This window comes from Chamaea fasciata, unplaced genomic scaffold, assembly GCF_029207755.1.
Source record: "Chamaea fasciata isolate MVZ Bird 193981 ecotype frontalis unplaced genomic scaffold, bChaFas1.0.hap1 SCAF_7, whole genome shotgun sequence".
Lineage (NCBI taxonomy): Eukaryota > Metazoa > Chordata > Aves > Passeriformes > Sylviidae > Chamaea > Chamaea fasciata.
Window position 1 is genome coordinate 6,542,571 of NW_027094092.1, and position 27,661 is coordinate 6,570,231.

Genomic DNA, 27,661 nt, shown 5'->3' on the forward strand with positions numbered 1-27,661 from the left:
GATCCTCTCCTTGGTGAACAATGTCAACAAATGGCTCATTGCTCACTTCCACAAGACTTATAGCTTTTAATACCCTATGGATGTCTCTGAACAGAAAAAAAAGGGCATAACCAGGTTCTACCCCAATGAATGGGGCACTGATTAAGTAGAAGGAGAAGAGTCTGACCTTGTTTCCTCTCACAGCCTGGACAACTTCCCCACAGTGGACTCACCTCACATCTCACACACATCAGCTGCTGTCCCTGGGTCAGGATCTTCAAGAGGTTCCCTGGAATGGTCACTTGGGAAAGGGGAGCAAAGCCCACGGGCTGAGCCCCAGCAGCGTCCGCAGCGGGGTCTGTCCCAGGTCCTGCCACAAGCCCTGTTCTCCCTGCTGCCTCCTGTTCTCCAGGGCTCTCACCAACAGGGAACTATTTCACATCCTCTGATGGGATCCGGGCTCTGCTTCTACTCTGCTCTTGGCTTTCTCCAGGAAATGAGGAACAGGAGAGAGCCTCAGCAAGGAGACCCATGGGAAAAGCAGATTGTCTCCATGTCAGTTTCCTCTTTCATTATTACAGCAATCCCAATCCCAAAATCTTGTCTTTCGAACTGCCTGAACTGGCTCCCTCTCTTTCCTGGGGTGGATCCTTAGGACCGTGCACTATAAATGTGTGGAGAAACTTTGATTTCTGGTTCAAATCTCATTTTGACACTTGTATACCACAATTTCAGTGGTATACTTCACCTTCACCATGCAGTTGCCAAGACGATTCATGGAATAATAAATTTTGTGTGTGCGCTGGAGCACAGGCACACAGCAGAGGGATGATTTAGGATTCCAGCAATGTCATTTCTTCTGACCAGAGCCAAATCAATGCTGCTCTCTTAGCTAAAACCCTTAGAAAGTTAGAGGTTTCACCTGAGTCATCTTCTGCACTCCCCTGAGAGTCAGACAGTAGCCTACAGTGAATTCCATGGAATACCTAGAAACCTGAAGTGAGGCTGTCAGCCAGGCTGACATGCTTCAGGGATCTGGGATGCTCCTGCTGGAAACTGGCACGTGTGGTGGCCCTGGGACCAGAACTGTCACCTCTCTTCCCTGCTGACACCATGTTTGTGTCCCCAGCTATGGAATCCCACATCCCCTCACCAGGCCAATCCTTTCAAGGACAAACACTTCATGATCCATGTGCTGACAGACAGGGCTCTAGGAGAGGTGGAGACGGACTTTGGACAAGGGCATGGAGTGACAGGACAAGGGGAATGGATTCCCACTGAGAAAGGGTGGATTCAGATGGGATGTTGGGAAGAAATCCTTCCCTGTGAGGGAGGGGAGACCCTGGCACATGTTGCCCAGAGAAGCTGTGGCTGCCCCATCCCTGGAAGTGCCCAAGGCCAGGTTGGATGGTGTCTGGAGCAACCTGGCACAGTGGAAGATGTCCCTGCTGGCAAAGGGACAGTATGGGATCAGGTGAAAACAACCACAAGTGCTCCCAGGACTGAGGAGGAGGAGGAGCTCTGGTGAAGGGCTGGAAGGGGATTCACAGCACCGGGGTCTCTAATGGCTGTGATTGCATCATCAAGAGGATTGGCAGTAATTCGGGTGGGCTCTAAATGCTGACAAGCTGGCTGCAAGTGACTGATTGCTGTCCTTCCCTTGGGCTGTGGGAGCCTGCACTGCAATGATAGAAATGTATCGCTCTGCTAGGGACCAAATTTAATTTGATTTGATTTGCTTTCAAAAAATTTAGTGTAAATAATAACGTTCTTAAAGAGCCGTACTCCTCATTCTTTTGTTTTTTAATAACATCTGTGTCTCTCTTTATGAACATAAAAACAACATAAAAAGTAATACAATATGTGACAAAACAATAAACTTACACTAAGCAAAAATAAATCAAATAATATATGCGATTAACAGGATATGAAAAACGAAATGGTGATTTAAAACAATGCATTTTCAATTCCTTTAATGTTATACCATTACCTCGAGTCTGCAATAATCAGTAAGCTTCATATTAGAGTGGGGGCTTGGAGAATCCTTCCCGGGTACAGGTTTCCAAGTTCACTTCAAAAGGAGGCCTAGCCATTATCAGTCTAAATTTGGCAAGTCACAATGACCTGAGTATAGTTTTGGTGCAAAACCCACTTGGATTTATTGGCATACTTCTCAACCAGCTAAGGCTAGGACTTGGCCATGGCCCAGGCCTTAACTGGAAGAGTTTCCAAAATATATTCTAAAAGCCTTTTAGTAATAGTAGTTAGGAAAGTTTCTTAAAATAATACATGTCTTGTAAATAGCTATACAACAGTATGTAAAGGTTTGTAAAGCAGTCGGCAAAAAAGGGTATTAAACAACTTACACCTAATAACAATCAAAATATGGAATTGCTACTCATTCCTCAGTGCTGCCTTGTTAAAATTATGAAGTAAAAAGCAAAAAATTGGTATTGCTAACAGTGGAGTTTCATGTACTAATTAGAGCTAAATCTCAATTACTACAAATAAGGTTCAAAGTTTTCTTAAATGTGAACAAAAAAATGTAAAATTCATGACTTAGCCAATTCCTCCCAGTAATACAGTCTTGCTATGTTACCAGTATGTAGGAAAACACCACATCCACACAAACACCTTTGAATTTTTCCAGTGACAATCCTGTTAAAAACCATAAATCACCGGTTAAATATTAACAGAGTTTCAGTCAGTTCATAGCACTGACTGAAGTTGGTATTTTGATGTGCTATAGGTTCAGCGTGCTGTGCAGGCTACGGCTGTGCTGGCTGGTGCCAGGCAGGGGGCTGCACCCCCTGCAGCAGCAGCAGCAGCCACAGCCACAGCTTTTGGCAGGCACTATGCAGGGGCACAAAGATCTGGGTCTTTTCCAGGGTCGGCAGGTCCCAGGTCAGAGGGGTGCTCTCCGTCACCATCGTTGTTGATTGGGCAGTGGCCAGCGGTGAATGTCCCTACGGATCACGAGGGCCCCCTCTCTCTCTCTCTCACTCCTAAGAGTGGGGGGCCGTGGGTTGTGTAGAGAGGGATGGGATCTCTCCAGATTGTAAAGAACTCTGAGGCTCCGCCACAAAGGGAAGGCAGGAGGCATCCCCTTTATCTTTAGCATGGGAGTTTTCTTGGGCTTTCAGGACCTCAAAAATCACCCACCAGGAAGGGAGCATTTCTGCAACTGTTTTGATCCCTTTCATTGCACAATCCCACAGTTTCATTCCTACCTTGTCCCACAAATCTGTCATAAAGATTGTGGACTTGGTAACTCCTGGTAGCTTAACTGCTGTCCATCTCAATAGAGCTTTCAAGTCGTGTAAAGGCAAGGATTTACCATGCTGTTGTAACAGCTTGGTCATAAGTTAAAAAATGTCTCTTTTCTGGACTGACGTCCCCTGCCTCGTCATCCCCTGCAGCTCCCCTCCTTTCCAGAGGGATTTAGTCATCGCTGGCCAGCTTCCCCCTTCCTTTCAGGGGCACTTAGTCCTGCAGGGCTCACCGACAGCTGCTCAGCTAGCCGGATATTGCTATCCTCACACAAGGGGAGCAATTGTTGGACAAGTGAAGAGAAGTCCAAGGAAGCCCTGGAGCACCTCCATCCTCAACCTGGCCACCCTCGGGAGGAGCTGAACAGGGACACTGCACAGCACCTTCAGCCAAAATCCATCTTGTACTCATCTTTGTTCTTTTGTACCTAGCCCTAAATAAAATTTGCATTTATGTCTTTTGTTTGTTTCCTATGTGGTAACTCTAAACCAAAAATTTGTTGACCATCATCCGGGCTTTGCTACAGAGCCTGTCCCTGGTGAACAATGTCAGCAAATGTCTCATTTCTCCAATCCCACAAGATTTATACTATTTAATACACTATGGATGTCTCTGAACTGAAAAAAAAGAGCATGACCAGATTCCGTCCAATGTGGGGGCACTGATTAAGTAGAAGGAGAAGAGTCTGACCTTGTTTCCTCTCACAGCCTGGACAACTTCCCCACAGTGGACTCACCTCACATCTCACACACACCAACTGCTGTCCCTGGGTCAGGATCTTCAAGAGGTTCCCTGGAGTGGTCACTTGGGAAAGGGGAGCAAAGCCCATGACCTGAGCCCCAGCAGTGTCTGCAGGGGGGTCTGTCCCAGGTCCTGCCACAAGCCCTGTTCTCCCTCCTGCCTCCTGTTCTCCAGGGCTCTCACCAACAGGGAACTATTTCACATCCTCTGATGGGATCAGGGCTCTGCTTCTACTCTGCTCTTGGCTTTCTCCAGGAAATGAGGAACAGGAGAGAGCCTCAGCAAGGAGACCCATGGGAAAAGCAGATTGTCTCCATGTCAGTTTCCTCTTTCATTATTACAGCAATCCCAATCCCAAAATCTTGTCTTTCGAACTGCCTGAACTGGCTCCCTCTCTTTCCTGGGGTGGATCCTTAGGACCGTGCACTACAAATGTGCAGAGAAACTTTGATTTCTGGTTCAAATCTCATTTTGACACTTGTATACCACAATTTCAGTGGGACTTCATCTTTACCACGCAGTTTCCAGAAAGATTCATGGAATAATAAATTCTGTGTATGAGCTGGAGCACAGGCACACAGCAGAGGGATGATGTAGGATTCCAGCAGTGACATTTCTTCTGAGAAGAGCCAAATCAATGCTGCTCTCTTGGCTACAACCCTTAGAAAGTTAGAGGTTTCATCTGAGTCATCTTCTACACTCACTTCGGAGTCAGATAGCATCCTACAGTGAATTCCAAGGAATACCTAGAAAGCTGGAGTGAGATGATTCCTAGCCAGGCTGACATGCCACAGGGATCTGGGATGCTGCTGCTGGCAACTGGAGTGTGTGGTGGCCCTCCAAGGATGGGGCAGGCACGGTTTCTCTGTACAACCTGTGGCAGAGCCTCACCACCCTCCCCAGGGAAGAATTTATTCTCAATATTCCATCTAAATCCACCCTCTGGCAGTGTGAAGCCTTTACCCTTTGTCCTGTTTCTCAAGGCTCTTGGTCCCTTCCAAACCAAATTAGTTTGAGGTTCCATTAAATCAAGTTCTAGCTACAAAGCTGGGGAACAAACCAAGGAATCCCTCTAGAAAAGTCACCCTGGAGTTACCACCTCTCCCCTCTCTGCTCCCAGGTCTGAATCACCCATTATGACACCCTTAACCACACCAATCCCCCCAACCACAGCCATCCAGGCTCCTGGGACCAACCAGAGCGGGGCTGTGGGACAACCAGAGCCATCCTACACTGTCCTCAAGTTCATGGAGAGCTTCTGCCTGCTGAGTGCTGCCTGTGGGATGGTGGGGAACGGCCTGGTCCTGTGGTACCTGGGATTCTGCATCCGCAGGAACCGCTTCACCGTCTACATCCTGAACCTGGCAGCCACCGACTTCGGGTACCTGCTGTGCATCGCCGTGGAGACCGTGCAGTACCTGATGCAGTTCAACGTGGGGGTGCAGTTTGGGATATTCCTCTTCCTGGATCTCTTCATGTACGGCACGGGGCTGTACCTGCTGACTGCCATCAGCATTGAGCGCTGCCTGTCCGTGCTGTCCCCCATCTGGTGCCGGACACACCGCCCGAAGCACCTGTCTGCCGTGGTGTCCGGCCTGCTCTGGGCCCTGTCCCTGCTCCTGAACACTCTGGGATATGTTTTGTGCACCGTTCACCCCTCTCCCAGGGTCTGCCAGCGCCTGCTCATCGCCAGCAGAGCCTTTGATTTCCTCATCTGCGCGCCCCTCATGCTGCTCTTCAGCTTCACCCTCTTCCTGCGGGTCAAGTGCAGCTCCCAAACCTTCCAAACGGGCCGGCTCTTCACCGTCATCATGCTCACCATCCTCCTCTTCCTCATTTTTGCTGTGCCCCTCAGTGTCCTCATCTTCCTGGACCTCCTGGGCCATAAGTTCCTGTATTCCCCAGAGATTGGCTTTGTGCTGTCCTGCGTCAACAGCACCCTCAACCCCATCATTTACTTCCTGGTGGGAAGCTACAGGGATCGGAAATTCAGGCTCACCCTCAGGCAGGCATTCCAGAGGGCCTTCCAAGACTCGGCAGATGACAGAGATGAGCGGGAAACCCGGGACACGATAACCATGTCCTCCTAAAACCCTGCCTGGAATGTCTTGGCAGAACTGAAGAACTCCGAGGTACTGGCGAAGGTTCATCTCACCTGACCCTCAGTACCCTCTTTGTAGATACTTTAGGTCAGTATTTTAAGTCCCCATCTGTGGCACATAAGCACCTGGACCGCAGGATTTACCTGACCTGTGTTTAGGACACATTAAAAGTTCCTGTTTCTTTCCAGTGACTATTAAATAATATTCATTTGATAAGGCTGAAATGTCTTGGTGTCTGAATTTTATCCAAGAAATCCTGCTCTGGACAAATCTTTGTCATTCATAAACTCATAAATTCTCAGTGTTGCTTTTCACTCAGATCTCTGAAAATGAGATTGGTACCAACAATCCTCCTGTTGGAAGCAGATGTAAAATTTCCTGGAAGGAGAATCCATCTCTCCCTCTTAATTTAGAATTCCCATGTCTGAGCACACACACAGCCTTTTGTGGCTCACAGAGCCATTCTGGGCTTCCTAATGTGAGCATTTCAAGGACTGAAAAGATTCACATCCCCCAAGTCCATTTCTTGTCTGAACCAGGGATGTTTCCACTCCACAGAGCAGAAAAGGGCTCCAGCTCCTTCCAACTTGCATTAAAAATTTTTTCACTGAGTTTCATCCTCCCTTGTCTTGTATTTCAAAGAAACACATGACTGGAGGTTATTATTTTATATTATTATATTGTTGCATGTTATTTTAATTTCTTCAAGCCCTTGGCAGAATCTCTGCATTTATCTCCATCATGCATTGTGTTGTTATTTCTTCCTTCAAAAGGACAGATTGGAATCCATGGCTTTTACATGGATCTCCTTTACCAACAGAAATCAATCAAATGATAGTGGGAAAAATACAGGAAACAGAACAAGGTAAATCAATACCATGATTTGCAACATATTATTCCCTAAACCAAATCCTTTGAGGGGCAAAATGGGATTATTTGCATTATAAGACTACCTGACATTTATTCTTTTAACCAAAATTGTTACAAGAAGTCAGTGTTGGTAATTTTCTTTGAAAAACCTCACAAATTCATGTTCAAAATGTTCTCTTTTTGATATCTCAAATGATTTTATCATTGGGACAAACAAAACATTTTTGTATTGTTAAAAAGACCAGAAGTCTCTTTTTTGTTGCTGTTTATTTTTTTCCCAAAGGGATAAAAATTGTATTGAAAGCTGTTGTTGTTGGTTTTGTTGTTATCTGATTTATCACGTGATAAAAACATAGAGAATATAAACTCAGATAAATATTTTTTTTTATTTAAGGCACAGGAAGAACCTTTCAGTCAGTGTCTACTGAAAAAAGAAAAGCCAAGTTTATTTCCTAACAGCTAATTCCAGGTGGTTTTTGGTAAAACACTGCTGTGCTTAGGTGAATAACATTTTCTCCAATGATTGCAGAGGGAGCAGGACCAGCCCCTGTGTGACTGACACAACTATTAAAAGGGATTTAGCACACTAGGGATATCCTTCTTCATCTGTCCTGTCCAAGCTAATCTTTGCCATTCCCAATCTTTATTTTTTACTTTCTCCCTTACTTTCTTATTTTCTTTCATTCTTTCTTTCTCTGTTTCTCCCTCATTCATTCTCTTGTTTAGTTTCCCCTTTTTCCCCCTTGTATTCATCTTTATTTCTTTCTTTTGTATTTTCTCTCTGTCTCTCACCCCTTCTCCCTTTAACCCTTTCTCTCTTTCCCTCTTTTTTTTTTCTCTCTCTTTTCCCCAAATTGTAATTTTCACTCATCTCTTACACCCTACACCCCAAATCCCACCATCACCAACCCAGCAGCCCTTGCTCTGCCCATTGTTGCAATCTTGGCTTCATCAACAGAGTTCATTCCCTATAGATGGGGCATGGCGGGTCGTTCCATGGGGAATACCCTGGGGAACTGGACTGAGTCAGGCTACACTGCTTGGAGTGTCCTTGACTCCATACTCCTGTCTGTCTCTGAGGTGCCACATCTCTGGGTGCCACATGTCCAGAAGTGCCTCACAGAGCTGTCACCTCCACCACAGTTGTCCCCAGGGCCGTGGCTCCCCGCGTCACTCCCAGCTTTCTCCTCAAACACCCTCTGCAGAGCCACTCTGACGGAGCGCTGGATGCGGCGCCGCCAGCAGCTCCCCACCACCACGCAAATCACCGGGTTGAGGGTGCAGTTCAGCAATGCCAGAAACAAAGAGGGGTCTTCTGGGAATAAATGAGCAGAATCAGGGAGATTGATGAAAACCTCCATGCTGAAAGGGATGCCAAAGGCGAAGAACAGCAGCACGTTGAGCAGGATGGCCACAAACAGCTTCCCTGGCTGCCGCCTCTGGGAGCCACAGCGCAGCTTGAGGAACAGGAACAGGTTGGAAACCAACATCATCAGGGAAAAAAACACCAAAATGGCCAGGGCTACATGTGCCACGATGGTCTCAGAGTCCTTAGTACAGGTGTAGGTGACGTAGAGGGAGGACACCAAAAGCCCTGCGAGGGCCCAGAGGGCCCCGCTGACAACGCCCGAGAGGTGCCGGGGGCGGTGGCAGCGGTACCAGATGGGGCAGAGGACGGAGACGCAGCGCTCCACGCTGAGGGCTGCCAGCAGCCCCAGGCTGCTCAGGTCAAACAGGTGGCACAGGAACCCAAGGACAAACACAAAATGCTCACAGTGATGAATAGAAGGCCACAAAGACGTGCAAAATGCTGCTAAGGTCAGAAAAGCCAACAGAAGCAGGAGAAGCAGGAGGAGCAGGGAGAAGTCAGCAACAGCCAGATTTAGGGCGTAGACAGTGAAAGGGGTCTGCTTTGTGTGGAAGCCCAGGAACCACATGACCACCCCATTCCCTGCCAGCCCACCGAGGGAAATCCCCAGGCACACTCCTGCAAAGGCAATCAGGCTGTAGGGAATGCTCGAGCATTGATCTGGGATAAATTTCTCCTGATCCAGAGGTCCATAAAGTGTATGATTCATGGTGAAGTTTGTTGTGCTGTTTGTTCTTCTCCATGGTGAAAGGTCCTGCTCCTGGCAGCTGCCTTCTCCCTTTCCCACCACCTCCTAGGGAGAGACAAGGAACCAGAGGGAAATAAGGGACATCAGTATTCCCAGCAACTTCCCATCTGTCCACACAGCCCCACACCAGCCCCAGGAAGAACCCGCACCCCTGCAGTGCCCAGGACAGGCTCCCACCCCTCCAGCCCTGACCCTGGACAGGAGGCATCTCCCACCAGTCCATCCCTGGACTTCTACCTCCAGCAGGAACAACGCTGTCACAGCACCACCCGGAGAAAGGTTTTGGGGATGGCTGCTGGAACCACTGGCTGTGGTTCAGGCTCAGCCCTCGTGCGTGGCTGCAGCCCTTGGCCCAGAGATCACATCCCATGGTCACAGCCTCCTCTCACAATCTCCCCACATCGGTGACAGCTTCCCCTCACATGTCCCAGGGACACAGATCTTGTCAGGAGGAGGTGGCCATGTCACTTGCGTCCTCTCCTCACCCCAGTTCTTCATGAGGAGCTGCTGATCTGGTATGATCTTATTAATGCAGGCACTCAGACTTTAGAATCTTAAACATCATTTACTGGATGTAAAACAACGCAAATGGGAGGACAGCACTGGTCATATTATGTCCCTTCAGTTGCTGGGAATCCTGGGTGAAAACCCTCCTCTGCTGAGGGCAGATCCATGGAAGTGGTACTCCACTACGATCCATTAGGGTATTACAGGTTTATCTGAACCCCTTAGAAATTCCAGACCTCTTCTGGATGGCGACATCTGGATGAGATGATGACAAAGCCCCTGAGTAGCAGCCATGGGGATGAGCATTGTCCTTGCGTCCACTTCCTGTGGGAAATCACCAGTGCCCAGACACGGGATTGCACGCGGGCTTCGCCCACAGCCTCTAATTCCATCCTGTCTAATCTCAATCATCAGCCTAATCACCCCTGCTGGGCATGTGTCTCCTCAGAGATTACGTCTGTGGGGTACATGGTGCTGCCAAAGAGCTCTTATCTCCAAGTGGTTCCTGCCACACAACCTCAGCCTTTCACAGCACGGGGACTGGCATTTTACTGCTTATTTTCTGCCCCTCTTTCATGTGTTTTCCATCTCCTTTGGACTTGCATCCTGTGCTTGTCATCCCCAGGACTGATTGATATGTTAATCCACAAGATCCATGTGCTCTCCAGGGTGTCCAGCCTGGAGCTTCAGGATTTGGAGCCAGAAGATGACTTGAAAGAAGGAGAGAACTTAGTCTCAGTGTCCATCCATGAGGGGGGGATGGAGAAAGGTGCAACTCCTGAAAATTTCTCCCAGAAGAACGTTGGAAGAAGACTTTGAGCACAAGTTATTTGTCACTAGAGGCACTGAGCAACTTGTGCTGTTGTATGTCTGCACATTAATGATTTCTCACTCATGAAAGCCTCTGGCTCATCTCTCTCACCCCTCTGCCATCCTCCATCCGTGGGAATGATTTATATCTCCTTCTGCATTGATGGATGGACCACCTGGCACACACAGTGAAAGCCAGAAGCCCCTTGCATGGTGGGATGACACTGGAGAGTGGCAGAGGAAGGGGGTGATGTGGCCACCTCCTCCTGACAAGATCTCTGTCCCTGGGACATGTGAGGGGAAGTTGTCACCGATGTGGGGAGATTGTGAGAGGAGGCTGTGACCATGGGATGTGATCTCTGGGCCAAGGGCTGCAGCCACGCATGAGGGCTGAGCCTGAACCACAGCCAGTGGTTCCAGCAGCCATCCCCAAACCTTTCTCCTGGTGCTGCTGTGACAGCATTGCTCCTGCTGGAGGTAGGAGTCCAGGGATGGACTGGTGGGAGATGCCTCCTGTCCAGGGTCAGGGCTGGAAGGGTGGGAGCCTGTCCTGGCACTGCAGGGGTGGGAGTTCTTCCTGGGGCTGGTGTGGGGCTGTGTGGACAGATGAGAAGTGCTGGGAATACTGATGTCCCTTATTTCCCTCTGGTTCCTTGTCTCTCCCTAGGAGGTGGTGGGAAAGGGAGAAGGCAGCTGCTGGAAGCAGGACATTTCACCATGGAGGAGAACAGCACAACAAACTTCACCACGAATGATACACTTTATGGATCTCTGGAGAGGGCATGCTCGAGCATTCCCTACAGCCTGATTGCCTTTGCAGGAGTGTGCCTGGGGATTTCCCTCTGTGGGCTGGCAGGGAATGGGGTGGTCATGTGGTTCCTGGGCTTCCACACAAAGCAGACCCCTTTCACCGTCTACGCCCTAAATCTGGCTGTTGCTGACTTCTCCCTGCTCCTCCTGCTTCTCCTGCTTCTGTTGTCTTTTCTGACCTTAGCAGCATTTTGCACGTCTTTGTGGCCTTCTATTCATCACTATTGGGATTATGTGGTTGTCCTTGGGTTCCTGTGCCATGTGTTTGACCTGAGCAGCCTGGGGCTGCTGGCAGCCCTCAGCGTGGAGCGCTGCGTCTCCGTCCTCTGCCCCATCTGGTACCGCTGCCACCGCCCCCGGCACCTCTCGGGCGTTGTCAGCGGGGCCCTCTGGGCCCTCGCAGGGCTTTTGGTGTCCTCCCTCTACGTCGCCTACATCTGTTCTAAGGTCTTTGAGATCATCATGGCACATGTAGCCCTGGCCATTTTGGTGTTTTTTTCCCTGATGATGTTGGTTTCCAACCTGTTCCTGTTCCTCAAGCTGCGCTGTGGCTCCTGGAGGCGGCAGCCGGGGAAGCTGTTTGTGGCCATCCTGCTCAACGTGCTGCTGTTCTTTGCCTTTGGCATCCCTTTCAGCATGGAGGTTTTCATCCATCTCCCTGATTCTGCTCATTTATTCCCAGAAGAACCCTCTTTGTTTCTGGCATTGCTGAACTGCACCCTCAACCCGGTGAGTTACGTGCTGGTGGGGAGCTGCCGGCGGCGCCGCTTCCAGCGCTCCGTCAGAGTGGCTCTGCAGAGGGTGTTTGAGGAGAAAGCTGGGAGTGACGCGGGGAGCCACGGCCCTGGGGACACTGTGGTGGGGGTGACAGCTCTGTGAGGCACTTCTGGACATGTGGCACCCAGAGAGGTGCCACCTCAGAGACAGACAGAAGTATGGGGGCACGTGGCTGTGAGCTCAGTCCCGTTCCTGTATTCCCCATGGAATGATCCTCATTGCCTTAGCTCTATGGAATAAACTCTGATGTATTGATCTTTTTCATTTTGTTATGACCCCTAAATCAGATTTGGATTTGGATTTATTTCATTTTTTTCTTTCCAGCATGGTAACACTGCCCCCAGATTTTGTTGAATGAACCACATCTGGGTTTGCTGCAGAGCTTGTCCCTGGTCAACAGTGCCAAAAAATGGCTCATTCCCTTAGTTTTTCCCATTCTAAAGCTTCTGGCTTGTCTGTGAGCAGGGCAGGTACCTGTCTCAGACTGGACATACTGCAGTTCTTCCTAAGGCTGGTGCCTGCAATGGCTGGGATGAGCCATCTGTTCACAGTTCCAAGAGCTCCTCTTCCCTTTTGGGAAAAGCAGTTTGTCTCTGTGTCAGGTTCCTCTTAGCAACCCCAATCCTGAAATCTTGTCTTTGAATGGGCTCAAATTGCACTCACTCATTCCACAGGTGGATTTTAAGAACCCTGCAGGACAAAACCTATGATTTCTGTTTCAAATCTAATTTTGCCCCTTGTGTACCACAATTTCAGTGGTATACTTCACCTTCACCACGCAGTTTCCAAGAGGATTCACGGAATAAAATAAAGTCTGTGTGTGAGCTGGAGCACAGGCACACAGCAGAGGGACGATTTAGGATTCCAGCAATGTCATTTCTTCTGACCAGAGGCAAATCAATGCTGCTCTCTTGGCTAAAACTCTTAGAAAGTTAGAGGTTTCATCTGAGTCATCTTCTACACTCCCTTGGGAGTCAGACAGCAGCCTACAGTGAATTCCAAGTGTTGGGGGTTAGGTTTGTTCCTTCTTTCTCTAAAGAGTTTTTTCCCCATAAGTTAGCAAGGAGACCAACTGTTGAATACTTGAGAGTACTTAACCGAAACAAAGAGGTGGACAAAGTTGGAAGAAGGAGATAATGCAGGTAAAAGACAGAACTTGAGGCAGCCCAGCTGCGCGCTCTTCTTTTCTCTGAGTTCGGGGAGAAAAAAAACGGCTGTTGCTGGCTGGAAGAGTTTCACTGTGGCCAAAAAAATCCACTCCTGGGAAATCTACTATCACCAGTTCGGCCTGAATCCTGAGCTTTCTCTGCCACCCGTGAGAGCTGGGCTGGCCCTTCCTCGCCTTCGGCTTCTTCGACACTGCTCCTCTTGCTACAGCGTGACCCTGCACCCCCTGCGCTGCCGGGACATCCTGCCCCTGCCTGCCGGGACACCCTGCCATCCCAGCTACCAGCCCGAGACTTTCCACTGTTTCAGCTTGGTGCTCTGAGGATCCTGCAGGGACACCGAAACCAAACTGCCCTGGGTTTTGTGAAACAAAGCCCTCAAGGTCATTGGTACTGTTTTCGTTTGTTATTAATGCTGTAGTTGTTTGGTGGGGGGGGTTTTTTGTGTGTTTGTTTGCTTTGTAATACATACTAGTAAAGAACTGCTATTCCTATTTCGCAAATCTTTGCCTAAGAGCCTCTGATTGTAAATTTATAATTGAAAAAGAAAAAAAAGAAGCGAAGGGAGTTTATACTCTTTATTCCAAAGGAAAATCCCGTTGTTGGTTTTTTTTTTTTTTATTACCTGGCAGATACCTGTCTTCCCAAGCCAAGACAGATTTTGGCACGCAATGTGGGGCTTGAAGGCACTGAGAAAAGAGAAGAAAAATAGCGGTTCTTAACTAACCTAGTATTTTCTTTTGTGTTCTTTGGATATAAAAACCTCATTAGGCAGCATCATGTAGTCTAACTTACCCTGGTTTGGATGGCATGTGGTTGTGGCTGTACTCCTTCCATTTTCAGGCCCTTATCTAAACATGGGCCCTATAACTAGGGCTACGGTGGCTGTGATCCAATTTGTTTTATGAGTAGATAAAGTGAGGCATTAATGGATTTTTAACTTCCTCTGGAAGGCAGGCACATGGATACATGGCTATCACACAGTAAGTGTATGTTTTTGAGGTTACTTTAAGAATGGTACTTTCTGTGAGGAAATGACAGCAGGAAAAGTTTTCTCCCAGCCCTTCAACCAGTTCTTTGTGCCTACCCCACCAGCTTTTGAAGGGTTTAAGTTCTCTCTAGATACTACCCAAGTGTTGCTAATACAAGTGTTGCTAATAGTCATAGCCTATTCAATAGTTTTCAGAGATAAGGTGAGGTTGACTTAGATCACCGCACAGACACCTACCCCAGAGACTAGGGACACTGCCATGCAGTCTGACCCTGTCCCACAGACTGGAAATACTGTCATGGCATCTGACACTGCCCCACAGAACAGAGATGCTGTCCCACTGCCTGACCCTGCCCCACAGCCCACCTCAGAAATGAACCACCCGGATTGGTTGGGGATTCTGGTAAAGGAGATAACATGAAATGGGCCAGGTGCTGAAGGAATACACTTCCCCAGCTGGTGGAAAACCCTCCCCCTGCCCTGTAAAAAGAGAGTCTGATAGTGCAGCAATAGAACCCACAGATGTTACAACCGTCCAGGTTCCAGCTGAACCACAGGGGCAGCCACAGCCAGCAGCAGTCGCCCCTGTGGAAACAAAGAAGTCTAAAATAAAATCAAAGCCCCCAAGTAATAAGGATAAGAAAAGAAAGCCCTCACAACCCGCAGGGGAAACAAAAGTTGAGATCATCACCGAGTCCCTGTCGTATGAAAGTCTCCATAACCTACATAAAGATACTGCACAACAGGGACGTGAGGCTTAATACAGCCTGACTGCTTCAGGTCTGGGACCTTATAAGTACAGGTGTATAACTGAATAGTAGCGAGGCAAGGAATTTAGGACCCTTGACCCAAGACTCGGGCATAAATCAAGTATTTGTAAGAGAGCCAGGCTCCCTTTCCCTCTGGGGGCGGCTTTTAATGAGTATAAGAAAGAAGTTTGTCCACAGAGACAAAGTGCCGCAGCACCATCATAACATGGACTAGAAGACTCTTGAGAAAAAAATCCAAAGACTGAGAGAAGTGGCAGTATTACAAGTACTCTTTAAGAAGAGTGGACAGCATAATAATGACCCTGACAAGGTTAGATGCACAGGGCACATGTTGTAAATGCTGGCAACTCATGAACCATGTGACTATGCCATATTCATTGCCACAATCAATCCTGATGCCAACCGAGAGACAGTAAATTCTGTAGCCAACAAGCTCAAAAGTTATGAAAGTATGATCAATGGCCCAGTGCAGGCTCATGTCTCTGCCATGATGAAAAAACTCAAAGAGAAGATAAAAGAGGTAAGAGAGGAGATGAGAAAGAATTATTCCCATGTAGCACCAGTGCGAGTCACAGGCCCCAGAGCCCAACGTCCCCCAGCTAAAAAGAGAGGGTACCCCCCACGAGCTAAACTGTAGTCCTTCCTGCGCAACCATGGAAAAGACATGGGAAGGTGAGATAAAAAGCCCACTTCAGTCCTGGCAGCAAGAGTGTGTGAGCTCAAGAAGAAAAACACTCACTGAGGATTTTCCACTAAAATGAAAGTAGCCTCAGCCTCCCATGACCGAGCCACCAGGTATTACAGAAGAGAAGAAGATATGTCAGATCCCCTTGAAGGAACCTCTAATATGTATGTCGAAAAAGAGAATAATAACCAGTGCTAGAGGGGCCCTGCCTCTAGCCAGGAAGAGGCACGGGAAAACCGAGTTTTTCGGACTGTGTGGATTCGATGGCCTAGCACATCAGAGCCACAGAAATATGAAGCTTTGGTAGATACTGGGTCACAGTGTACTCTAATGCCATAGAGACATGTGAAGACAGAACCAATTTCCATTGCCGGGGTGACAGGGGGATCACAAAAATTGACCCTGGTTGAAGCCGAGGTGAGCCTGACCAGGAAGGAGTGGAAGAAACTTCCGATTGTGACTGGCCCAGAGGCTCCGTGTATTCTGAGCATAGACTTCCTCAGGAATGGCTATTACAAAGACCCTGAGAGACTCAGATGGGCATTTAAGATAACTGCTGTGGAAGCAGAAGGCATTAAGCAATTGAACACCTTGCCGAGACTATCAGAGAACCCATCTGCAGTAGGACTCCTGAAAGCAGAAGAACAACAAGTACCTGTTGCCACTTCGACAGTACACCGCTGGCAGTATCAGACAAATCGGGACGCCGTAATCCCCATCCACAAGATGATCCGTGAGCTAGAAAGCCAAGGAGTGGTCAGCAAAACCCACTCACCCTTCAACAGCCCCATCTGGCCTGTGCGCAAGTCTGACAGAAAATAGAGACTGACTGTGGACTATCGTGCATTGAATGAAGTGACTCCACCACTGAGCGCTGCTGTGCCAGACATGCTGGAGCTCCAGTACAAGTTGGAGTCCAAGGCAGTGAGGTGGTATGCCACTATTGACATTGCTAATGCATTTTTCTCCATTCCTCTGGCAGCAGAATGCAGGCCTCAGTTTGCTTTCACCTGGAGAAGTGTGCAGTACACCTGGAACCGGCTGCCCCAGAAGTAAAAACACAGCCCCACCATCTGCCATGGGCTAATCCAGGCTGCACTGGAGAAGGGTGAGGCTCCAGAACATCTACAGTACATCGATGACATCATTGTGTGGAGAAAAACTGCAGCTGAAGTGTTTGAGAAAGAAAAGAGGATCATCCAGATTCTGCTGAAAGACGGGTTTGCCATCAAAAAGAGCAAAGTCAAGGGACCTGCCAGAGAAATCCAGTTCCTGGGAGTAAAGTGGCAAGATAGACGGCAGCAGATCCCCACTGAAGTCATTGATAAAATCACAGCAATGTCTCCACCGACCTGCAAAAAAACCCCACAAGCTTTCCGAGGTGCCATAGGTTTTTGGAGGATGCACATTCCTGAGAACAGTCAGATCATGAGCCCTGTCTACCTGGTTACCCGCAAGAAAAACAACTTCCACTGGGGCCCTGAACAGCAACATGCCTTTGCCCAGATCAAGCAGGAGATTGCTCATGCAGCAGCCCTTGGCCCAGTCAGGACGGGACCAGATGTGAAGAATGTGCTTTACTCCGCAGCCGGGAACAATGGTTTGTCCTGGGGCCTTTGGCAGAAGGTGCCTGGAGAGATCCAAAGCCAACCACTGGAATTCTGGAGTCAAAGTTACAGAGGATCTGAAGCCAACTACACTCCCACAAAGAAAGAGATCTTGGCCGCCTATGAAAGAGTTCAAGCTGCCTCAGAAGTAATTAGCACAGAAGCACAACTCCTTTTGGCACCCCAACTACCAGTGCTGGGGTGGATGTTTTAAAAAAAAGCTCCCTCCACCCACCATGCCACCAATGCCACATGGAGCAAATGGACTGCCCTCATCACACAGCGTGCCCGTATTGGAAACCCAAATCGCCCTGAGATTTTGGAGATAATTACAAACTGGCCGGAAAGAGAAAACTTTGGTCTCACAAACGAAAAGGAGCAAGAACAAGTGACACGGGCTGAAGAAGCTCCTCCGTACAACCAACTGCCAGCAGAAGAAACACACTACACTCTTCACTGACGGTTCCTGTCGCATCGTGAGAATGAACCGTAAGTGAAAAGCAGCCGTATGGAGCCCCACACAACAAGTTGCAGAAGCCACTGAAAGAAAAAGGAGATCAAGTCAACTTGCTGAACTCAAAGCTGTTCAATTAGCCCTTGAAATTGCTGAAAAAGAGAAGTGGCCAAAGCTCTACCTCTACACTGATTCGTGAATGGTAGCCAATGCTCTGAGGGGGTGGCTGAAAAAGTAGAAAAAGGCCAACTGGCAACGTAAGAGAAAACCAATCTGAGCTGCTGATGAATGAAAGGACGTTGCCACTCGTGTAAAGAAACTACCTGTGAAAGTCCGCCATGTAGATGCCCATGTTCCCAAAAGTTGGGCTAATGAAGAACACCAAAACAACAAGCAAGTAGTTCAGGCTGCCAAGATAAAAGTGTCAAAGAAAATTTTAGATTGGCAACACAAGAAAAAGTTGCTCCTAGCTCAATAGACCCACGATGCCTCGGGTCATCAGGGCAGAAATGCCACCTATAAGTAAGCCCAAGACCGAGGAGTGGATTTAACCATAGACAGTAGTTCTCAGGTTACCCATGACTGTGAGACGTGTGCTGCAGTCAAGCAAGCCAAGCGAGTGAAGCCCTTATAGTATAGTAGGCGGTAGTCCAAATATAAATATGGAAAACCTGGCAGATTAACTACATCACCCTTCCCCAAACCCGCCAAAGCAAGCGCTATGTGCTAACCATAGTGGAAGCCACCACTAGATAGTTAGAGACCTACCCTGTGCCTCATGCTACTGCCCGGAACACCATCCTGGGCCTAAAAAAACAAATCCTGTAAAGACATGGCACCCCTAAAAGAATTGAGTCAGACAATAAGACCCATTTCAAAAATAATCTTATAAGCACCTGGGCTAGAGAACATGGCATTGAGTGGGTGTACCATATTCCTTATCATGCACCAGCGGCCGGAAAAGTTGAACAGTGCAATGGCCTGCTTAAAACTACCTTGAAGACACTGGATAAAAAAACCTTCAAAAACTGAAATATTAATTTAGCAAAGGCCACATGGTTCGTGAACATTCAAGGTTCCACCAACCAAGCAGGCCCTGCCCAATCTGAGCCCTTGCAAACGACAGAGAGAAATAAAGTTCCAGTGGTGCACATAAGAAGTATGCTAAGAAAAACTGTTTGAATTAATCCTGCCTCCAGCAAAGACAATCCCATCCGTGGGGTTGTCTTCACTCAAAGACCAGGTTGCACCTGGTGAGTGATGCAAACAGATGAAGAGACCCAATGCATACCTCAAGAGAACCTTGTTTTAGAGTGAACTACCCATGAGAATGTGGCTCTATCCATATTTGCATATATATATATTTTTTTTAACGGTTTAAATTCAATGTAATATGTTAGTATGAGAAAAAAATTCGGAGTGGATAATGTTGGGGGTTAAGTTTCTTCCTTCTTTCTCTAAAGAATTTTTTCCCCATAACTTACCAAAGAGACCAAGTGTTGAATACTTAAGAGTACTTAACCGAAACAAAGAGGTGGACAAAGTTGGAAGAAGGAGATAACGCAGGTAAAAGACAGAGCTTGAGGCAGCCCAGCAGAGGGCTCTTGCGGGCTCTTCTTTTTTCTGAGTTCGGGGAGAAAAAAAACGGCTGTTGCTGGCTGGAAGAGTTTCACTGTGGCCAAAAAAATCCACTCCTGGGAAATCTACTATCACCAGTTCGGCCTGAATCCTGAGCTTTCTCTGCCACCCGTGAGAGCTGGGCTGGCCCTACCTCGCCTTCGGCTTCTTCAGCGCTGCTCCTCTTGCTACAGTGTGACCCTGCACCCCCTGCGCTGCCGGGACATCCTGCCCCTGCCTGCCGGGACACTCTGCCATCCCAGCTACCAGCCTGGGACTTTTCCACTGTTTTCAGCTTGGTGCTCTGAGGATCCTGCAGGGACACCGAAACCAAACTGCCCTGGGTTTTGTAAAACAAAGCCCTCAAGGTTCTTGGTACTGTTTTCTTTTGTTATTAATGTTGTAGTTTGGCTGTTTTGTTGGGGGCTTTTTTGTTTGTTTGCTTTGTAATACATACTAGTAAAGAACTGCTATTCCTATTTCGCAAATCTTTGCCTAAGAGCCTCTGATTGTAAATTTATAATTGAAAAAGAAAAAAAAAAGAAGTGAAGGGAGTTTACACTCTCCATTCCAAAAGAAACTCCCGTTGTTTTTTTTTTATTACCTGGCAGATACCTGTCTTCCCAAACCAAGACTCCAAGGAATTCCTAAAAACCTGAACTGAGATGATTCCGATCCCAGCTGACATGCTTCAGGGATCTGGGATGTTCCTGTTGGAAAATGGCACGTGTGGTGGCTCTGGGACCAGAATTGTCACCTCTCTTCCCTGCTGACATCACATTTGTGTCCCCAGCTACGGAATCCCACATTCCCTCACCAGGCCAATCCTTCCAAGGACAAACACATCATGATCCATGTGGGGCTGACAGACAGGCCTCCAGGAGAGATGGAGGGAGACTTTGGACAAGGGCATGGAGTGACAGGACAAGGGGGAATGGCTTCCCACTGAGAGAGGCTGGGTTCAGATGGGATGTTGGGAAGAAATCCTTCCGTGTGAGGGTGGGGAGACCCTGGCACAGGTTGCCCAGAGAAGCTGTGGCTGCCCCACCGTTTGACCAAGGCCAGGTTGGATGGTGCCTGGAGCAACCTGGCACAGTGGAAGGTGTCCCTGCTGGCAAAGGGACACTATGGGATCAGGTAAAAACAACCACAAGTGCCCCCAGGACTGAGGAGGAGCTCTGGTGAAGGGCTGGAAGGGGGTTCACAGCACCCTGGTCTCTAATGGCTGTGATTGCATCATCAAGGGGATTGGCAGTAATTCGGGTGGGCTCTAAGTGTTGACAAGCTGGCTGCAAGCAACTGATTACTGTCCTTCCCTTGGGCTGTGGGAGCCTACACTGCAATGAGAGAAATGGGAGTCCATGGCCCAGGGGTGCTCCCATGAGCCCAGGGCAGGTTTTGGCAAGGGTTCTGGAGCTCCTTCCCAGAATGGGAGTTGTTTCTGACAAGCAGCCAGGTGCTTCACCAGCACTGCCAGCACTGCCAGCATTGCAGTGCCACCAGCACCACCAGTAGCCCTCTGCTGCTGGAGGGACAGTTACTCCTGAGAGAAGAAAAACAATGAATGGTAGAAACCTGTCAGTTGAGGGAAGGAAGTTGGAGAATGGGACACTGTCCTAGGAAGGAGAGTTTCTAATTAGGGGGAAATGTTTCTAATTAGGGGGAAATGAGAAGCCATTCCCAAATGCTATAAACAGGTGGTATGGGGATTGGCTCTCGAAAATGTTGAACGAATATTATCTGTGTTATAATGTTAAAAAGAAGCTCTGGTAAGGTTTGGAGTATTTCTCATATCAGTACTGTATTAGCGCTGAAAGTTGCAATGCTGATCTGGAACCACTGCGGGGAGTCGAAGGCAGAAGGAGTGCACAAGCTCCGGGAAGGCGGGACGAAGGAGGAGCTGTGTGGGAAGGGTGGGATATGTATGGATGTGGGGTTGGCTTACTAAGGGTATCTAAGGCTTGTTACTGCTGTGGGATGGATGCGTCGGGCCGTGCCTCTGGACCTTGTTTTATTTATTTATAACAAGGAAAAACACCACTTGATCTGCATGTAAAAATAGGAAAATAAAATAATAAAAAAAACCCCAAGCTCAATAACGCCGAGGCTGTGCAACTCAGATGGAGCCAAAGTTGCAAAACCACTTCCGACTGCCCCACGACCACACCGAGTCTTTGCAAACAACACAAGGATAGGGGACGGGAGGAGCCAGAGGCACAGGAGTGGGGAGTTCTTGGTGATCTGGGCACTTTCTCCTTCATGTTACTGACCTGGGAGGAGCCGCTTTAGAATACAGATCCCAAAGGAGCAAGAGGTACCAGGAAGCGCTGCTGATCTGCACAGACCCCCTCTGCCTGCTGCTGCCTCACTGGGAACAGGTCAGTGGAATGTTTTCCCTCCTCCCTTCCCCACCTCCCTCTCCTCCAGCAGCTGCTCTCTTCCTGCCACCCTCTCCCGGTGACCGCAGTGCCCTCCCCAGCTTCCCCCTCCTCTGCCCTGCGCTTCCCTTCTGCCTCCCCTGCTGAACATCCCAACCCTCCCACCTCCCTCTCCCACCCCACCATTTTCACCGCCCTCCTCCCCTGCACATCTCACTCCTCCCCACTGAATCCTCCCCACTGCAGGGAGCTGCAGAGGAGCCACATGGTCTATCCTGGGATTCTCCAAGCACTGACTCCCCATCCACTCTGACCACAGCCAGGGGCCACATCCCACTGCCTGCCCAGCATCCATCCATGGAGGTGACCACTGTGTCCCCATCTTCTGCCTCACCCACTGAAGGGGACGATCTGTGTGAGATAGATGTCACCAATGTGGCCATACACAGTGTGACCCTGCTCATCAGCCTCTGTGGGCTGGTTGGGAATGGGGCTGTGCTCTGCCTCCTCAGCCTGAAACTCCGTAACCGTGGTATCTATGGCCTGGCTTTGGCTGACTTCATCTTCCTGCTCTTCACAGTCCCCTCCTCTCTCCTCTTCCTGGTGGAGGATGTGTCCTGCTCTCCTCTCATCGCCCTGGTGTACTTGAGTTTCCTTTTCCAGCTGTCAGTGGTCTCCTACTACTGGGCGCTGTTACAGCTGATGTACTTCGGTGGTACAGATTATATGTACAGGCTCTGCCTGCTCTGCTGCCGCTGTGAGCTTCCAGAGCGCCTGCGATGGTTGGTGGTTTATGTCCAGTACTGGGCCTTCTTTGCTCTCTTCACTGTCATTCCTGCAGTGACAATCCTGTGCCCATCACATGGACAGGAGCACTGCCGGGCAGCTCTCATCACCGTGTACGCTGTCATCCTGCTCCTCTTTCCTGCACCCATGGTCATTTCCATCACAATCGACTTCATTAAGGCCATGAGGAGCCCCAAGAAGCAGCAACCTGAGAGGCGCAACATCATTATCTTCCTCATTGTGCTCTTCATTGTCCTTCTCAGCCTCTGCAATTCCCTGCAGGGCCTTGGTTTCATTGTTGTGTCTTCCCAGGTGTTTTTCCTGATCAATTGCATCCATGGCAGCATCAAACCCTCCATTTACTTCATGGCAGGAGGGTTCCGGAGGCCCTGCTCCCTGGGGTCCCTCCAGAGCTCCCTCTAGAGGGTTTTTGATGAACTGAAAGATGAAGCAGCCCACAGCAATGGTGCCCCCAAAGGCACAGGGGTCTGAGCCTGGTGATCCCTTCCACTGCTCTGCTGAAGAACCCTGGGAGAGTGGCTGAGGGTTTCCTTGAGCCACCTGATTAATAAATATCCACAGTGTCTCGACCCCCGTGGTGATTTCTTCCTGCAGGAGAAGGGAGCAGGGGCATTGCCTTGGGTGTTTTTTGAGGAACGCTCTACAGGGAGCACATTGGAGCATGGCTTTCCTCCTCCCTCCTGGATCCACATGGCTCCAAGCAGAGCAGCTGGGCTCAGTTCTGTTCTCCAGCTCTATTCTTCATGGAATGACCCTCATTGCCTCGGCCCCAGGGAATGAACTCCATGTCCTTTGGCTATGCAGATGGGTTTCATGGTGTTTTGGGGGATCTCTTGCCTGCAAAGAATGTGACACACCCTGGGGACACACCCAGCACAGGGTGATTTCCCAAATCCCTTCTTTGCGGGGCTGGTCCCTCTGGATGGCAGGAGAGGGGTTGGGATCACATGGAGCATCCTTCCCCTTCTGTTCGGAAGAGCTGGCCCTGCATTCCCAGCTGATGAGAAGAGACACCAGGTAGGGCTGCAGAGCTGGGGAGGGACAGCAACATTCCCTTATTCTGTCAGTGGGAATTTGTCACAGTCTTTCATTCCAGAATTAAATTGTTCTGACTAAAGTGCAGGGTTGATGGGGAACTCCATTGAACCCTTGTGCCTGTGACCGAAAGGAATATGGAATATGGAAATTGACATCACCAGATGCTTGGACCATTGAATTTCACAGGAATCAGGGGTTATGCTGCTGTTCTGCAGAATGGGGCCATCCTCTGCTTCCCCAGCATCCAAGTCCAAGGAAGCCCTGGAGCACCTCCATCCTCAACCTGGCCACCCTCAGGAGGAGATGAACAGTGACTGTGCACAGCAGCTTCAGCCAAAATCCATCTCGTACTGATCCTTGTCCTTTTATAACTACTCCTAAATTAAGTTTGCATTTATGTATTTTGTTTTTTTCCAATGTGGTAACTTCAAACCCAGAATATGTTGAATAAACCACATCCGGACTTTGCTACAGAGCCTGTCCCTGGTGAACAATGTCAACAAATGGCTCATTTCTCACTTCTCGCAAGATTTATACCTTTTAACACCCTATGGATGTCTCTTAACTGAAACAAAAGGCATGAGCAGGTGACAGAGGGTGACTATGATGCTTGTGTCCCCAATCATCTGTTCTGTGTGTGCTGTAAGTTGTGTTCTGTACCTTTAAGTCTGGTTCTGAGAGTGAATCAGAGAAAGAAGAAGAGCACAGTTTGTTTTGAAAAACAGCCTTCACTCCTCTGCAGTTTCTTTTTCCTCGGGACAGTGTTGTTCATTGGATGCATGGACAGAGGCTGGACAGAGGGGGTTTTTTGCTTTTAGTTAGTTTAGCTTGCTGAGGGAAAAAAGTTTCCTGGATTGTTTTTTTGCTTTTTTTCTTGGGACTGTTAAAACCTGTTCTGGAGTGAAAACCCCAGAGGAGCACCTGCAGCCCAGCAGGGCCTGTTCCTCCAAAGGGATGGATAAGGAACTGACCAAGCCGAGCTATACCCACAGCAAGGACTTTCTCAATTTGCCATCTGACTCCAGAACAAGAGGTTTTATTGTTTCATATTATTCATTCTTTATGCTCGTGGGCAGTTTGTTTGTTAAATAAATAGGTTTTTTTCACTTTTCTCCAAGGAAGTTTTCTCTCAGACCAGCTGGAGGGGAGGGGCCATTTGTTTTTGCTGGGCAGAGGAATCCCATTCAGAGGTTTCCTCCCAGATTTGCCTTAAACTGGGACAATACATTTTTTTTTGGTGCCCAACTGCGTGGCTCAAGAGAGTGGAAAAAACTTGTACTGATTGTTGATTGCATTTTGGTTGTAATGTGTGTGGGGATAAAGTAGTCGGTTTTGCTCCTTGCTCAATGTTGCTCCTTGAATTCCTGATGTCTCTTGGAATGGAGTCCTTTCTGTGTTTCTGTTCCCTAGGCTTTTTTGAGGTTTTAATACCTTTCTGGTCCCTAGGTTTGTCTTCTGATCAGAAAATATCTCCAGTGTTGTCTCTAACACACAGCTTTTACAGTAGAGGTGCATGAATTAGGATTGCGGTTTTGTTGGGCTCAGTGATCATAAGTTATAGAAAGTTTATAAAGGTAGTGGAGTTTGTGCCACATATGTTTGGGTTATGGTCTCTTCGTCCTACCCTGCATCCTAGTTCCAGCAGCATGTTTTGGGGATTTATTAATAATTGCACCCAGCTTGTTAGAGGAGGAATAGGGGATGAAGCCTTTCAGCTTTTCCTTTCCTCCTTCTCTTTTGAGTCAGTTACCTCACTCTTGGAGAATGTTCAATGTGCCCTGAATGTTAAAGATACTACCTTCCTGGTATTTCACCTGGTGAGCTTTCTCTATATGGTCTGTAGCTTGTCTAGAGTGAGGTCTGAGATTTCCAGAGGGGCTGATGAGACCCCTGACCCACAAGTAGGCCCAGGTGTGGAAAATCCTGAGTGGTGTGGAGAATGGGAGAGAGTGGGCCAGACCTTGAACGAGCCTTCTGATCCCCCAGCTTGGGAATTTTCATGTGAACAAATTCAGAACCCAGATGAGAGGGGGAAATATCTCAAGTACAACTGCCATGGTGACTCTAAGGAGAAAAAGCTCATTGCAATAAGTTGGGCCCTGGCATATGCTTATCACGCGCTGCTAGATCCTGTAGGGCAGCAGATAGAGGCGGGGGGCAGGGGGATAAATCAGCAGCTACCCCAGTCTCTTGGGCTGCAGCCAACACTCCAGCTACTCAGACAGCAACTAAACCAGATAGAGAGCCTAAGTCAGCAGCTAAACCAGATATGGAGCCTAAGCCAGCAGCTAAACCAGACAATAAGCCTAAGACAGCAGCTAAACCAAACCGTGAGTCCAAGACACTGGTAGTCGCCCCGGCAAAGAAGCACACACACAAAACCGATTGATCAGTGGACGATGATCCAGGTGAAGGACCCTCAATGCCTCCTGAGACCCAATTAGAAACCCAGCCAACTGACACACAGTCAGAAGCTGAACCGATACACAATCAGAAACTGAACAAACTGGCCCAAGATCAGATGCCCAACCAGCTGGCAGAAGATCATGAGCCACTATTGAGTCCTTTTCCCTGAAGGACCTTTGTGGCCTAAGAAAGGATTACACTCAATGACCTGATGATTCTATAATTAGTTGGTTAGTCTGTCTTTTGGATGCTGCAGTCGAGGCTGCAATGCTGGATGGCACTGAAGTGAGGCATTTGGGATCCCTGTCACATGATCCCATAATCGACCAAGGAATGATGAGGGAGGCTACCCCTTGCAGTCTCTGGGAACGGGTCCTGGGAAGTGTGGCACAAAGATATCTGTGTGCAGACCATCTCCATATGCAGCAAACCCGGTGGAAGACCATAGAACAAGAGATTCAATGCTTGAGAGAAATGGCAGTGGTGGAGATTGTCTTCTCAGATGATGTAACAACTGGGAATCCAGTCTTGGTACCACGTACATCCATGATTTAGCAAAAGCTTGTATGACTTAGGCCACAAGAACATGCTTCTGCTTTAGCAATAATGAAGTGGGATGACACAGAGGAGACCATGCTTGATATGGCAAAGAAGCTCCGTGCATGGCCCAAAACATGCAAGAATTGCAGCTGGGGAAACAAGTCTGCAGAAATTAGAAGACAAGATAGAGGAGAATCGTAAGAAACTCAAGGAGGAGATTTAAGAGGACCTTGTCCAAATCTCGGCAGTTCAAATCAGAGGTTCTGGTACTAAACTCAGCCCTCCCTCAGATAGGGAGAGAGGGTACACCCCAATGAGGTGAGCTGTGGTTCTTCCTGCATGATTGTGGAGAAGACATGAGGAGGTGAGATGGAAAATCCACTGCTGCTCTGCTGCAATGGGTGCTTGACTTGAAGGACAGCCATATTCAGAGAGGAAGTTCACCAAAAGGGAAGCAGCTCCAGTAGCCTGTAGTCAAACTGCCAGGTATGATGATGATGATATGTCCAATTCCCTTGAAGGCACCTCTAAGACATATGCCCGAGAAAAGAAGGATAACTAGGCTTAGAGGGGCCCTGCATCTAGCCAGGTAGAGGCTAGGAAAAATCGTGGGGTTTGGACTGTGTGGATTTGTTGGCCTGGCACATCAGAACCACAAAAATATCAGGCCTTGGTCAACACTGGCGCACAGTGCGCACTAATCCCATCAAGACATGTGGGGGCAGAATCTGATTCTATTGCTGGTGTGACAGGGAAATCACTGGACTTGACTCGGTGGAAGCTGATGTGAACCTGACTGGAAATGAGTGGAAGAGACACCCTGCTGTGACTGGCCCAGGGGCCCCATGCATTTTAGGTGTAGACTTCCTCAGAAATGGGTATTTCAAAGACCCAAAGGGACTCAGGTGGGCGTTTGGGATGGTGGCTGTAGAGACAGAGGCTGTTAAGCAATTGAACACCACAGCTGGGAGCCATGGTGTGTCCTGGAGCCTTTGGCAGAAGGTGCCTGGGGAGACTCGAGACCAACCACTGGGATTTTGGAGTCAAAGCTACAGAGAGTCTGAAGCCAACTCCATTCCCACAGAGAATGAAATTTTAGTAGCCTATGAAGGAGTTCAAGCTGCCTCAGAGGTAATAGGCACTGAAACACAACTCCTCCTGGCACCCCGACTACCAGTGCTGGGGTGGATGTTTAAAGCAGAGGTTCCCTCTATCCACC

At 48.6% G+C, this 27,661-nt stretch overlaps 4 protein-coding genes across 4 annotated transcripts; 3 read left to right on the top strand and 1 right to left on the bottom strand.

Annotated features, from left to right (window-relative positions):
- Nucleotides 1-5,005: 5,005 nt before the first annotated feature.
- On the top strand, nucleotides 5,006-6,245 carry LOC136291685 (mas-related G-protein coupled receptor member H-like). The gene has a single exon (XM_066186831.1). It carries the CDS (start codon nucleotides 5,127-5,129, stop codon nucleotides 6,078-6,080), a length of 954 nt encoding a protein of 317 aa, XP_066042928.1. The 5' UTR covers nucleotides 5,006-5,126; the 3' UTR covers nucleotides 6,081-6,245.
- Nucleotides 6,246-8,079: 1,834 nt separating this feature from the next.
- On the bottom strand, nucleotides 8,080-10,056 carry LOC136291626 (mas-related G-protein coupled receptor member H-like). The gene is given in 3 exon segments (XM_066186790.1): nucleotides 8,080-8,106; nucleotides 8,108-9,124; nucleotides 10,042-10,056. Coding segments are annotated over 3 exon segments (1,059 nt in total).
- Nucleotides 10,057-11,113: 1,057 nt separating this feature from the next.
- LOC136291686 (mas-related G-protein coupled receptor member H-like) lies at nucleotides 11,114-12,085 on the top strand. The gene has a single exon (XM_066186832.1). It carries the CDS (start codon nucleotides 11,114-11,116, stop codon nucleotides 12,083-12,085), a length of 972 nt encoding a protein of 323 aa, XP_066042929.1.
- Nucleotides 12,086-21,229: 9,144 nt separating this feature from the next.
- On the top strand, nucleotides 21,230-24,779 carry LOC136291687 (mas-related G-protein coupled receptor member X2-like). The gene is made up of 2 exons (XM_066186833.1): nucleotides 21,230-21,651; nucleotides 21,898-24,779. Exon 2 carries the CDS (start codon nucleotides 22,009-22,011, stop codon nucleotides 22,858-22,860), a length of 852 nt encoding a protein of 283 aa, XP_066042930.1. The 5' UTR covers nucleotides 21,230-21,651; nucleotides 21,898-22,008; the 3' UTR covers nucleotides 22,861-24,779.
- Nucleotides 24,780-27,661: the final 2,882 nt, after the last annotated feature.